The sequence below is a fragment of the Corvus moneduloides genome, chromosome 9 (assembly GCF_009650955.1).
Source record: "Corvus moneduloides isolate bCorMon1 chromosome 9, bCorMon1.pri, whole genome shotgun sequence".
Lineage (NCBI taxonomy): Eukaryota > Metazoa > Chordata > Aves > Passeriformes > Corvidae > Corvus > Corvus moneduloides.
Window position 1 is genome coordinate 13,139,161 of NC_045484.1, and position 15,003 is coordinate 13,154,163.

Genomic DNA, 15,003 nt, shown 5'->3' on the forward strand with positions numbered 1-15,003 from the left:
CCTCTCTCTGAGCAAGCATTAATTTGTATCATAATTCCCAAGGTGTCAGGCTGGGGTAGTACCGGCCTGTTCTGTGTCTTGCATCTTCAGTAACCTGTTCCCAGAAGGCTGCCCACAGGTGGATCAAGATAACACTCAGGTAAGTTTGAAGGACCACAGTAAAGGCAAAACTGAAATAAACACTTTGTCTACGATCTGTGCCTCAGCTTTTGCACGTGTGCTTAATGAATTTGTAATTAAACTGTAGCTACCAAGACTTCACTAGTCTGGGCTTTAATTTCAAACAGCATCTACTCTGCCTGCACTTGAGCAGGGGAATTGTCCTGTAGCCACAAATACTTACACGAGCACACATACACACCACAACACTGTAAATCTACACCGCTCCCACACAAATACCACAGCCCCCCATAATGTGAGGGGACAAATCAAGCTAGACCAGAGGTCTTCCTTTCTCTGGGACACAATGCCCGAGAGACCCTTCCCTGCCTTAGCGAGGCTCCCGGCGCTGGGCCTCAGCCCTGCCCGCCCCCGGCCCGCGGGTTTCCCCGCACTGCCCCACGCCTCGGGGGAGGGAGCAGCGCCCACGCTGAGCTACACCCGAGCTGGCGGGGCTGGGGGCCCCCCTGGGCACGGCCTCGGCCCCACCGCCTCCCCCGGCCAGCGGCTGAGCTGGTGCTGCTTCAGCCGAGCGAAAATAAAACTCGAGCTTTCAACAAAAATCCTTTCACAAACAATCCTAGACCAGCAGTACACTTCGGGGGGGGGGGGGGGGGGAGGGGAATGAGGGGAAAGGGGTGTAAGAAAAAAGACAAGAGAAGGACGGGAGAAAAGACTTCTGGTTGTTTTCACATTGCCACAAAGCTCCCCCTTGCCGGCAGGAGGAGAGGCTGCCCGGGGGCTGGAGGTGTCCACGGCAGGGGGGGTCCCTCGCTCCGCCTGAGGGGAGCAGACTCGGCCCGGCCGCTCGCCGCGCCTCAAAGGCTGCTCTGAAGGGGGTGATTTGGTGCTCCCGTGAAATACTCTGCAGTAAATAGACTTAAGTACTTAAGCACCAATGAAAACACTGTTTCTGAGATAGCCTGGCTAGCTTTACAGCTGCCGCGCTTGGCTTCTCACCTTTCGGGCTTGGGCTTAACACCCGCTGCGTAACCCGGCACTGGCGGAGCCCGGCGGCGTTTCTCGGTCTCTGAGGCGCTGCTGAAACCTTTCGAGGGCTGAGAGGCGCGGGGGCTGCAGCCGCAGCAGCGCGCCCGCAGAACGGGGCAGCCTTTAACTTCTGCGAGACCCTTTAAACTTCTCCCCGTCACAGCTTTCTGTTCATGTGCTTATCACCAAGATAAAAGCGTTTTTCAGTGCTTTTTCTGTCTGTTCGGGTTGGTTTGTCCTGTCGGTTCGGGGGTGGCTGCGGTTCCCGCGCTGTGGCTCGGGGCTCCCCGCGGCCCCGGCCCCAGACAGCGCCGGGAAGCGCTGGGGAAGGGAAACGCGGCGCAGGAAGCGCCGGGCCGGGCCGGCAGGAAAACCGTGGGGAGCGCAGGAACGGCACGCAGGAAGGGGCCCGAGGGCGAGGGCAGCGGGAACCGTCTCGGTGGCCTCGAAAGGGGCCTGGAGAGGAAGGGAGGGTGGTGTTCGCCTCCGAACGTGCCCCTCGGAGCCGCTGCTGGCCTAATTCGGAGGGCTGGGAGCCGCCGTTCCCGGCCCCGGGCGGTGTGTTCGGAGCTGGGGGGCGGTGGGGTGTGACTGCGGGTGCCGCAGGAAAGAGCCCGTACTCAAGTGCAGGAGTTGTGCTTAAATAAAATAACAATAAAGACCAACCACCCTTAATTATATTCTGAAATACTGAGGTACTTTGAATCTTCAAACATCAAAATACTCTGAAAATACTCTAAAATACTTTACATGTTTTAACTGGTTCTGGTTTCTATAGACAGACTGCTTTTTGTCTGGAGCTTTAAAAAGTTTTCTTTCTGTACCACCCAGCATACTTCCATAGCGTAGCTGCTGGGCTGAGTATTGTGTTTCCCCATTCTCGCCGATGTGGTGAGAAAAGGCTTTGCTCACTGAGCCTTTTATGTTAGTTCATCCTATTAAAGCGCCTTGCTTTGTTGTCCTCTGAATCCTCTTTAATGCTTCTGCATTTTTCAGCAAGTTTAGTGAAAAGAAAAACTTCACCCTGTATCATTAAATCGTTCTGACTAGAGCCACATTCACTGATGAACCATTTCAAGTTGAAATAGTCACTGTTCCTTCACTATCACCTTAGTTGTGCAAACAAGTTCTCTTTCTCACACCTATGTTATTAGAAAAATAAAATCCAAATATTTTTGCTTGGGAAGTGGACAGTCTCTGAGAGGAAGGTTAATCTGTAAGATTTCCTTAAACAACATTTGCAATATGACATACAAAAATAGTAAGAGAGCTGATAAAATGCAAAATGTATTGAATTTCTGAGAACAGCGGGAAAAAAAAGTTGTTACACTTTTTGGAACAGAGTTGTAGGCTGCTTTGAAGTAATGTCTCTGTGCCAACATAAAGCATTTGTTCAAAAGGTGCATGGATCATATAACCCTGATCAGAGAGAGAAAATACGCACTAGCTGCAAGCAATTTCTTATCTTGTGTCTAAACCAGCAGTAGAAGTGGGAGTTGTGATGGAAATAAAAAACATATTAAAGTGCCTGGTGTTTGGGAAATGGATTCCTTGTGCAGCAGGCATCAAAGTGGTCACCAGATTAGCAGAAATCGTTAGACCATAGTTGTGTCTTGCCTGAAAGCAAGAAAGATAACAATGCAGGCTGTGGTGAGTTGTTTTTCAGCACTTCATCAGAATGTCTTTTCCAGCTAACATCTTCATCCTTTTCCCAAACACGAGGATAGAGTTGCACATGTTGGTAGAATTTTTTTTTCTTCCACCTTAGAGTAACTGATACAGCAGCATCCAGCTCATCAAAGCACAAGGAAATACTGCAAGTAGCTGGGTAATAATTGACCTGGCAAACTCTCCCCCTTATTCAAAATGCCACAGATACCAGCTCTTTGAACAGTGCCACAAAATTCGAAGTATTCACTTGTAAACATCCCTGTGTGTCTATTATACATATCTCTATGTGGGAGGGTTCACGAGACCTTGCCCAGAGTTGCTCAGGAAAGAATTACAGATCTAAGGATAGAGTTCACAAGTGAAAATCCTCAAAATCCTCAGCTTTGTGTCTGCATTAGCACAGAGGATTCTTTCATTTCAAGTGGAAAATATCACACTGTAGTCCAGCTCCCTCCCCCAACAATCCCAAATTGTCCTTGAAACCTGTTCTCCCATATACTCTCAATCACAGTCTTGTGCCAAATACAATTTTTACATAATGAAAATTGTTACTACATATTCTGTGTAACCATATAAATTCTATTTCTATTGTTTAAAGTAATTCACACCCTCACCTTCATATTATTCAGCTCTAGCTGCTCAGTATGGGCAAGAATGTGTCTGAGACAATATTCCAGCAATTTACACCACTGTGCTGCTAAGTCAAGAAGTCTTGGTTTATGCCAAGTGTTTCTGTGTTTAAGAGAGCAAAACTACCTTTAGCAGACAGCTCAGGTCAGGACCTGTAAGTGTCAGCTGTCAGCTGTGGTTCACACCAGATTTTTCCCAGGTTGTGAAACAGTTTTCATCCATGATTTCACAAAGCCCAGCCGATGATTTTAACCCAGTATTTATTTGGTGATTTCCCTCTACCCCGTGTTTTCCAAATGTCCATTTGTTTTCAAAGCTGTGCATTCAGTATTTTAATCCCACTTTTAGCTGAGTCGAGTGATTCTGAATAAACACTGCAATTGCTACAGACACATCTTAATATTTAATGTGGCTTGGGTCACACACGTTTCTGACGAGCCATTTTTATGTACAGTCATTGTACCGTGCACCTAAATATGGGTCTTCTCCAAGCAATCATTCACGAAAGTTCAAAATAAATATTAGCCTTTGTATCAGGTTACCATTATGTGACTGCTACCCCAGGCTCAGTGGAAGGTTCACAGAGGGTTGACAGAGCTTTGTGAGCTCTGCTTTATTAGGACTTTTCCATGCTGGAGCATTCCTGGGTGTGGTTGATGGGATTTCCTGCCTTTTTGTCTCATGAAGGTAGCACGGAAACTCCAAGTGCAAGGAAACACTTCCCGCTTTGCTCCCCGTGTAGGGTTTTTCAGCAGAGTAAGAGATCTGGCAGTATAGAACAGGCTTGGGGAGCTCTATTAATTTCATTTTCAAAAGAAAAAAACCCAAAAAAACAGTATGGGGAATTATTGAAATACAATAGATGTTTTCCCGGCAAACTTCAGAACCTTGGGGAATTTCCAGCATTTCAGAGCTGAGCAGGTTACATAGCTCTGGTTTGCATATCCATGTTTTTGAATGCTTTGTCAGTTTGACCCTTTTTACAACATCTGATAATGCCTCAGCCCATACAAAATGCAACCAGTATTGAGATCTTGCAGGCCAGATTAGGAACTAAGAAATGTTACAGTTGGGCAATCCCTGTATTTCTTAGGTGACAGGGTAAGAAAAGGATGGATAACAGTATTTTTACACCTTTCTGTTCCCTAGTTTTAGTCCTGGCAGGCTTGGTGTACAGCATGCTCAAGGTTAGTTCCTGCTGAGCAGTCTGTGGGGCATCCTGGCTACAGCCCCTCTCTTGCTCAATATAAACCCTGCTATACCTGGCTCTCACACAGGAACACCTAGACAGGGAGTTGCCAGGGAAGTAACAGACAGATTTTATGCTAATTTTCTATCCCTGTTGTATTCCTCGCTTCCTTGCTATTACTGGAAGAACAGCTAAGAAAAAGAACAAACATCAAAGGACCAGGTTGCTCCAAATAATTCAGGCCATTCTATTTCACATAGACATTTGGTATAATGCACCTTTTCAGTTCTCAGATCATTTTCTCTGCCTGTTTGTCACACAGCCATCACGAGGACAAAGCTGCATGCTCTTCCCATGCACACAGAAGGCAGGCCAGGGCTTGGAAGGGTGCTTTGTACACTGTGTCCTCAAATTGCACTGTACCTCTGGCCTAATCTGCTGGTGTATGGGAATGCGGGGCCATGACTGAGGAGCTGCAGGGTTCCCCCCAAGGAGCAGGACAAAATGGCCTTTTTATTTTTTTTCACAGCAGGAACCCTTACTGTTATTAATTTTATTGGTTTATTACAGTTGTTGTTGCTTGTCCAAATCTTGTCTCCATGCATAGATGTGGCGTGTCTGTGGAGGAAGCAGATTTCAGTCATCATGACCAGGAGTGTAGGAAATGCTTCCCATGGCCCAGTGCCACACTCTGGTGCATGCATATTTTTTATTGCGTGAATTACGTAGGGCTTTGAGTTCCCTCCCAGAACTGGGCTCCCATCACGAAGTCACCTCCATAGGGGAAACTGTCATTTTCCACACAGGCCCACAGTGCTTAGATGAGACAGATAAGAAAGGGATACAGAAACATCGGCAAAGGGAAGTGACTCACCTGTGGGCTATCAGCTCCCAGTGCAGATACAGGGTGGTTGTCACAAGGGGTCAGTGGCACAATCTGGGATGACACAGCTCAGCCCTTGTCACAGGACCTCAGATGTGTGGGGCAAACAACCTTAATGCCTGTAAGGCTGCAGGAACAGAAGGGCTCCTGTCCCTTGGATAAAAACACCCCTAACAAATTCAGATGTCCCCATGCATTGCCTCATCCCCATACATTGCCTTTATTTACTCACTGGTAGCATGAGGGTTTAACTTGGACTTTCATGGTTTGTACAGTTTTGGTGCTCTGTACAGAAGTGACTATATCCCTATGACAAAGCAGTGCTTTCTCTCATGACTGTCAGCACCCAGGGTATACCATCCCTGCGCAAATGAAGGCCTGAGCCAAGAGACATTTTATCTTGTGCACAAATACGGATTTGACGTTTTTTCCAGCCCTGCTCAGGTCACTAACTAAAAGGCTAGGAAGTGAGCACACATGAAATCATTCCTTCCGTACAGGCAGACAGATGGAGAGAAATTCCAGCCTGTTTCCACTCTTTTGTCTTCAGGGCATTTTTGGAATTTCCTTCAGGAAGTGAGGTTATGAACCAGAGCCTTCCTCAGTGAGTAGACTCTCATTTCCCACAGTAAACCCTGCACAGCGATGACATACAGTACGAGAAGGTGAGGTTTATCTTCACACTCCGACTGCATCCTGTATGAGCTCCATGGAACTTAAAAGTAATACTGAGAGGGAACAGCCACAAGAAAGGAAGTCAAACCTTTGGAAGAAGTAATGCAGTACCCATTCAGCTACACTGCCATGGTCTTCGCTGGCAGCCCCAGTGGAGCTGCAGCACTTGCGCAGTTGAGGTCATCATGCTGCGTTTCATAAACTTCCCTGATGTTTGCAATAAGCTAAGAATTGAATTTACAAATTATATTGGTGATACAAGTGAATTACTTCACTTTTCTACTCAAGGCAGTCAAGGTAAAACTGGCAGGCAGCTTGTTTTCCTCCTGTTTGTACTTCACTGCCTGTCAGAGGATTGCTACTGTAGAGATTCTTCTGGTGGCATTTCAGCCATACAGTACATGCTGAAAAAAAGCTACAGTTCAAAATTAATTTTGTATTTTACATGATCCTGTGACATTACACATTATGTCCCCACAGAATTGACTTAATCCCAGTATGTACTAAAATCAAGGAATTCTTTCACTGACTTCTGTCAACAGGAAACCACACCTGGCATGAAACCACCACAACAGTACAAAACTGCTAGTAATCTGATAAAAGAATCATTTAAAAAATCAGTTTATTAATGTTTAGAAGTCAATAAAGCTATGTGCAAATTGAACAATAAAAGTCAGAAACATTTTAAATACTATTTTTTAAACCAGAAAAAAAAATAAAACCCAACAGTTTAATTGCACTGGAAATTTTACTACAAAGGCAGTACATTTTCTTTACAAAATACCAGTCCTAGGAGTTGCCGATGACTGTAGATCAGTCAGCTGCTCTCAGCTATCCCAGATATACCACTTTTGTTATAGTAATACTCTAGGCGCATGAAAACTCCTGTATCTTATTTACATTGTACACATTCAACTCCATTAGCACAGGTTAGAAAAACAGAGAAGTAAAAATGATGCTGTAAAACAAATACATTCAATTTAATGACAGGTACTTCTTCCATGATAAAATACAGACATCTTTGCAGAAATTATAAACATTAATAAAATGTGCCAAAATGTATTGCATTTTGTTATGGAAGTGCATTTATCTATAGTCATTTCACTTCAACTTTCTTTTTCTTTTTCTGAAACCCGACGTACTCTTCTGATTTTCCAGCTGATCCTTACTTTTGGAAAGACTGTGAACCTGACACTGAAATACACTTTCAGTTTTTAGCTCTTCTTACTTAGGCAAAAATCTACTGTTGCCAATAGTATTTTTTACTCTTATGTAGACTTTCGGTCATCTTGAAGAGAAATGCTGTTTAATTCTACCTTGCATTTGTCATGATAATGCTGTGTATTTAATGCTATAGAATAAGAAGGCAATCAAAATATGGGGCCAAATGCCGTTCTGAGCTACTCCATTAAATCTGACGCAGCCAGTGGAATTGTACAGGTGAAAGTAACTGCAGAATCTAGCTCATGGTCTTCAAATGTAATACAGACTGACAGCAAAAATTCACAGCTATGATCTTGCTAAGTAAAACCCCAAGAGCTTTGGACTCTGCAAATACAACCTTATGACATAGCTAAAAGCTCTGCAAAATTATGCCAATTATGGTTGTATGTGGTCTAAGTTATATTTGTGTGATCTTTCCATGTTATGTGCTAAACAAACACACTTCTTACCAACGATACCAGGGCCACCACTAAATTCAGTACAGAAAGATCTTTGTGTCAGTGGTTTGCTGTGAAGAGAAAAAACTTCACATTCTTCTCACAGGGGAAAAAAAAAGATTCATTCTCCCTTTCCCTCCTCCCCCTCTCTCTTTCTCTCACACACACCAGGCATCATTTCACCAAGGCATCAGTCTTTCAGAGTTACTAAGGAGATTTCAGGATATGAATGCGCCTGACAATCCTGAGCTGCCTCAGTGCAAAGACAAAACATGCTCCAGGGAAAAAGATTTTCAAGCCAGAACAGTCTGTCCCATTTCTTGAACTCCAGCCTCGCAAGTGCACCGTTTGCCTCATTAGAACTAATGCTACTTGCTCACTCAGCCCAACACTGCTGCTGTGAGCAGGAGGCGTCCCAGCTCCCTGATTTCAGAGGAAGGCTCTGAAATACACCCCCATGGTTACTCCTAAGAAGATGAGGTAACATTGCCAGAAGACATGATGGTTTCAGGATGGTCACCGTCCTCCTTCTGTGGGTGTGAGGAGTTGTCAGACTTACTCCGGCTGAACTCCATCCCCCCAATGATTGGCCGTTTGAATTTGGTCCCAGAATCTGCTGGGGGACATTTGCAGCAGCACAAAATCTTGATGAAAGCCCTGCGCATCTCTTTGTTTGTCAAGGTGTAGATGATAGGGTTCGTGGCTGAATTGAGCACGGCCAGTACTAAGAAATACTCTGCTTTATAGAGGATTGGGCAGGACTTCACTTTGCACCCCACATCCAATAAAAGCAAGATGAACAGAGGAGCCCAGCAGGCAATGAAGACACTCAGGACTATGATCACTGTCTTGAGCAAGGCTAGTGACTTTTCTGAGCTCCTAGTAGCTTTGGTAATGTTTTTCCGAAATGTCAGCCTGCGGCTCCTAGTCCTCACCATGGAGTAGATCCTGCAATAGAGGACAACAATAGATAACAAAAGGCCAGTGAAAACGGTTGTGCAAAAGAGAATATAGTGCTTGTGGTAGAGAGGCAGCACGGTGGAGCAGTTGGACAAGAGGTTCTTGCAGTTCCAGCCCATGATCGGGAGTCCCCCTAGGATCGCAGAGATGACCCAGCACGCACTGATCAGCAAGAAGGAGCGGAAGCTGTTGCTGCCATTGTGGAGTTTCATCTTCAGCATGGTGATGTATCTCTCAATGGCAATGGCCAACAAGCTGAACACAGAAGCTGACAAGGCAACAAACATGGTGCCTTCTCTTACAAACCACTGGTTGGGGGTCAGACTGTAGGTTTTGTGTCCAGATAGCAGGAGGTTGGCAGTGTAAGCCACACCAGCCAGCAAGTCTGAAAGAGCCAAGTTCCCAATGAAATAGTACATGGGTCTGTGAAACTTCTTGGTTTTCCAGATGGTAAGCAAGACAAAAATGTTCTCTAAGATTATAAAGCAGCAAATGATGATAAAAACCACCGACGTCACTTTAATTCCAGTGTCCACACTCTCATTTAGCTTTCCCGTATAATTATAATGCTCTTTGATGACATAGTTGACATCAGTGTTGGTGGGGTTGCTGGTGACCTTCTGCGGGGCAGTGGTGCCGGAGTTCATGGTGCCCAGCTGGGGACTGCTCCCCCAGCGGCCACCGGACGGTGACGCCGACCGCAAACCCGGTGGCTGCCCTGCAGCTCCTTGGCGCCACAGCCTGCCCGGCACTGCTGCACAGCCTCAGAAACTGAAGCCCTGAGAACAACAGGCACAAAACCCAGAGTTAAAAGAAGGAAGACAAACAGTGTAGCAAATGCTAAAGGGTTTAAGATAATCGGCTAGCTTAACTGTGCATCACAGTCATAAATATATTCACACGTGAATCAGTTTCATTCAGCTGGTAAAATACATTTAAAAGGTGGTTAGGCATATTCAATAGATAAAGGTAGTAGGACAAAAAAAGTTCTGTCACGCAGAACTGAACAAGTTGGAGTCAGCAAGGACTGCATTACTGGACTTCTTCCAACACAAAAGATCTCAAAGCTCCCCAGCAGTTAGTTCTAGTCTTTTTTCTTCAGCAGAAAATACAATAGCAGAGATTTAGAAAGGGAAAGGGCTTGCTTGATGAAATTTAACTCCAAATGTAAGACAGTCTACACAGAAATTACTTGACAAGAGACCCGTATTCTCCTCCATTAATAAAGTCAGAATACACTTTGGAAGGGGGTAGTTACGCAACTTACTGATGCCATCTCAAACAGTGATAAATTCACTGGTGTAAATATAAACAAGAGATCATCTCAAAGCTGTAAACAGGTAAGGGGTGCCCTTGCTAAATGCAAGTGAGAACATGCTTTACAAAACCCACAGCAGTATAAAGTTTAGAAAAGCAAGAAAAATATGTAATTAAGCTAAAGAGCAAGCCCATTCCATGGGTCTGAAACAAAGAATGTCAAAAAAACCCTTTGCATTTAAATAACTAGTATTGCAAGCTTTTGAAATGGGCATAATTAAGGAATACACATACAGAGGAAACTCCCTTTACATATGAAGGTTTTTAGTGGACATTTTAAAAGAATTAAACCCATAATATCACTCAAGGAAAGAAGAACAGGCAGATTTGTTAAACTGCAGCCTACGCGGGGCACAGCAAGAGGTGCGAGGCCAGTGGGTTCAGGTCCCTGCTCTGTTCCCGGGTTCCAATCCGCACCGCTCCTGCTCCGCTTCGGTCTCCAGCGCGCGCGGCTCGCGTCCCGCACTGCCTCCGCCGGACGCGGCACCCAGCCGGGCACGCCGGGGTCCGGGCAGCCTCCTCCCCACCCCTTCTTTTTTGTTTCGTAGCCCCGGGGGTCGCGCCGAGCGGGGACTGCAGCGCTGGGGGGACTGCGAGCCTTACCTCGCTCAGGCGCGACGCGGAGCCCAGACCGGCCCCGCACATCTTGCGTGCCCGCGGAGCAACTCCGGTGGGCGGGCTGGGGGGCTCGGTGGTTTTAATCTTTCTGCAGCTGCCACTCTCCACCCCGTTTCCGATTCCCTGTCTCCTCCCTGCACGGACCTGCACGCCCAGCCCGGCCCAGCCACCGCCGCCGCCGGGACACCCCCGCCCGCCGCCCCGGCCCTGCCCCGCCCCGCCCGCCGGAGCGTGAGCAGCCGCTGCTGTGCCGCGCTGGAATAGAATAGACCCCGCGCTGGAATAGACCCCGCGCTGGAATAGACCCCGCGGGGCCGCAGCGGGCAGCACAGGAAGGCGTGAGGCGAAGAACTCCCCCGCGGGACCCTTCGCCCGGCCGGGGGACGCGGGGAGGGGACGTCGCAGCCAGGCTCCAGCCGTCTCTGACCTGGGAGCCGCCGCCTCCCGCTACCGGGCGCACCCGGCGTTCCGGGGAAGGAGGTGTTGGCACGGCCCGGCCGGCTCCGAGCACGGCTCCTGCGCCTCGCGGGGTGCCGGGGGCAGCTTCCCGCCCGCCCGTCTTTCTTGCCCCCCGGGTAGGCACAGAAAGGCTATGGCCAAAGGCAGGATCCCTTTGGAGGTATGCTACCTCCGTTCTCTCTCTTAGAGGACAGTGTAAGTCATGTTTAAGGAAACACCTGGGAGAAGCTCTTCCATTTTCTCCCTACACCAAGGTGTGTTTTTGCCCTGGCAGGCCCGGTGGCTGCCACCCGCACTCGTGGCCTGCAGTGACTCACCAGCGGCTCCCCCCCGGCAGGCAGCAGCCCGATGGGGCAAGCATGGTGCCAGGCTGCACGCTGCGGGGCAGAAGCCAGAGCTGGCCCATGGGGGATAAGCGCAGTTTCTGCCACTGTCAAACAGCACCAGGTGTTGGTGTTCCCACATGCAAAAGGACCCCAAAAACAAACACCTACCCCCCACCCCCCCAACCCAAAATCAACCTCTCCATGTTCAGGGAATGCTGTAAAATACCTACATGTTTGAAAGTAGGAAGTTTTAAATACATTTTTTTAGAAACAAAATTGGCAATGGCAACTATGTAACACTGTTACCACTGTATTACATAAAGACAAATACAGAAGTGACTTTAGATTTTAGAATTCCTTCTCCCTTCAAACTTTTAAAAGAAAAACCACCTTTGGTGTGTGTGAAATGCCAGCTCTGGTGGTATTCTACTGTTGCACTTACTGCAGAAATTTTCCCCTTCCCTCCTTGCTCTGCTTTTGTTAACTCCAAATTGAAATGCAAAAGAATATCACAATAGGCCAGAGCTCAATATATTAGGTCTTTCAGTTTATAGCATAGTGCCCGTCAATTAGCAGTAGCAGTTGTTATGGGGAAGCACCTTTCCTCTGAAAGTATGAGTACTGTACCCTCAGGAAGAGGGTCCCTCTCCTATTTATGCTAATAGTCATGCTTCAATTGCTCCACGCCTCTCCCAGAATGACTCAGATAAATTACACCAGCAAACAGACATTTACTCTTCCACCGCAAAGCTAGAAACTTGAAAAGATATTCAGCCTCCTGAGAGCCTGGAGGAAAATACAGCCGTTAAGTCACAACTGTCAGAAAAGGCACACAAGATAAATCATGCTTGAGGTTGACATATGCATCCCCTGCAACTGCCTGACATACCCCAGATAGTTCAAGCTTTCCTCCTTATTTATCTAATATCCAGAAAATACTAAATAAAAGTGCATTCATTAGGCATTTTCCTCTAGGAAATAATTCTCACATAATTTTAAGTAAGAGGAACTTATTAAAGGAACATGCTTTAATTAAAGGATAGAATGACTCAGGGTTTCATTAGTCAGATGTGCAGGCTTTCATGTTCAAACTACTGGTTACCAACTGAGAGGACACCAACTCAGAGATGTGACATCCAACAAATTAATTGTCAGAGGCTGTGTAAAATCACAGAACCATCAGAATGGTTTGGGTTGGAATGGACCTTAAAGTTCTTACTCTGCTGCCATGGGCAGGGACCCCTTCCACTGGGCCAGGATGCTCAAAGCCCCATCCAACCTTGCCTTGAACACTTCCAGGGATGGGACATCCACCCTTTGGGCAACCTGTTCCAGGGCCTCACCACCCTCACCAAAGAAATTCTTACCAATATCTAAACTAAATCTACTCTCTCTCAATTTGAAGCCATTCTCTCGTCCTGTCTCTACATGCTCTTGTAAAATGTCCCTCTCCAGCTTTCCTGTAGGGCCCTCTTTAGATACTGAAGCGCCACAATAAAGTAATCCCAGAGCCTTCTCTTTTCCAGGCTGAACAAACCCAACTCTCTCAGCCTTTCCTTCTAAGAGGTGCTCCAGCCCTGTGATCATTATCTGCATCTTTCCTCTGGACCTGCTCTGACAGGTCCATGTCCTTCCTGTGCTGAGAACCCCAGGGCTGGACACAGCACTGCAGCTGGGGTCTCACCAGCGCAGAGCAGAGGGGCAGAATCCCCTCCCTTGACCTGCTGCCCACACTGCTTATGGTGCAGCCCAGGATACAACTGGCTTTCTGGGCTGCAAGCTCACATTGCCAGGTCATGTCCAGCCTCCCATCCACCAGCACCCCCAAGTCCTTCTTCATCTCAGCCTATAGTTATACAAGGAGTTGCCCCAACTGAGGTGCAGCACTGAGCAAAATATGCAGGCAATTTCAGTTGCACTCCAAAAATGTTGGGTATTTGTATCACAAAAAGCATCATTCAACTTAGATGACCACACACATTTACAGCCTTCTTGACATTTTTGCAGAGGGGAAACTGAAATATAGCTTCACTCTTCACAGGCAAATGAAGCCAGATCAGCTGGATTTGTACTGAAGGCTGCCTAAACCCTCAGAGAAGATGGGTTAACATGGCTCAACTGCACAGGTTCTAACCTGCTTACAAGGGCTCAAACACAAACACAGGTGAACTCAGGTTGGTCCAGCCAACTCTACCAAAACTGTAGTTGCTGGTAAGTGTTTAGTTGGGGGGTTTACATCAGGGTTATACTCCAGCCTCACCCAGAGAACAAGCCACCAACAGAATGAGAACTCTTTTTCTCAGTACCTCTCCTACTGCCTGGTCCAATGATAAGGAAGCTTGTACTTGTACTACAGAAATCCAGTGTATATATAGCTCCTTTGAGAACTTGACTCTGGAATTGCCTATGGTCAGAATAAGGAGAAAGAGCAACACAGTGTTATTGATGCATTTCAGAAATAACCAGAATGCAGGTCTTGGTCAAATGCCAGCAGGAAGGCTGCACACATCAGGACACCAAACCAACACATTACAGATGCCTCACCTGGGTAAACTGGTTAAAAAAAATGTTCTGCAATATGTCTACTAGCATAAAGGGCAGATGCATTCTTCACAGGGATCCTGAATACGTACATGCTCTTAGGCAGTTTTTAGGATGAGCAGAAACTCATGTTTTAGGGAATGTCGAGAACAACAACAAAATAATACTGACTGTGTGTGACAGCCAAAGTTCTTGTGGAACTTCCAGTGAGAATTTAGTGTGGTGGGGATTGCAGAAACCTGGCTAGTCACAGAGCAATTTCCTTGCAGGAAAATGTTTTGATCTTGTCAGAAAAGAAGCTGTAAGCTGGGGTCCACCCAATGCCTGCATACCAAAAGACTGATGGCCTCTGACACTACCAGCCCGATCTCTGCCAGTGCTGCTGGATAACTCACAATTGCATCAGAGTGTCTGAATGCTATCCATCTTGAAAAGATAGTGACAATTCCTGCAAGAGAGATTAGCAAAGGATTTTTCTCCAACACATCATTCTTTTGAACTTTAAAAAGTCTTTGTCCATATAAGCAAAAACTACTTTTATTCATTCTGATGCAACTTAGGTCACAAAGGGAGCCATTTCTCTCTGAAGTGCTGGGTCATGACAGGAGATTCGTGAAACAGTATCAGAGTGCAGGTTTGGTCACCAAGAAAATATCAAGAGTGGCCTGCAGAATCCCCCAAAATTCACATGACTAGAAGAAATATAAAGTCAGATTCATTATTCTGCTAAAATCCCTGAACAAATATTCTGTATTTTAAATCATTTGTCAAGATTTACTTGCAATGTAGCGTGCTCTGATGTGCCTTCAAGTAATTAATACTTTTCAAAATATGTAAGGAAAAAACCCAAAACCCTAATTTGTTCAAATGGGTTCAAATGACACCTTAAATGAAGTACATGAAGGCAGAAGAAAATGATAATAT

General features: G+C 46.4%; 1 protein-coding gene across 2 annotated transcripts; it reads right to left on the minus strand.

The window, feature by feature from the left end:
- Positions 1–6,801: 6,801 nt before the first annotated feature.
- S1PR1 (sphingosine-1-phosphate receptor 1) lies at positions 6,802–13,937 on the minus strand. 2 transcript variants are annotated; one of them, XM_032118715.1, is made up of 2 exons: positions 13,845–13,937; positions 6,802–9,597 (listed from the first exon to the last, which is right to left on the minus strand). In XM_032118715.1, exon 2 carries the CDS (start codon positions 9,463–9,465, stop codon positions 8,326–8,328), a length of 1,140 nt encoding a protein of 379 aa, XP_031974606.1. In that variant the 5' UTR covers positions 9,466–9,597; positions 13,845–13,937; the 3' UTR covers positions 6,802–8,325. The 2 variants fall into 2 exon arrangements, with proteins under 2 accessions (XP_031974606.1, XP_031974605.1); XM_032118714.1 differs by lacking the exon at positions 13,845–13,937 and adding an exon at positions 10,739–10,894.
- Between the last annotated feature and the right edge of the window lie 1,066 nt (positions 13,938–15,003).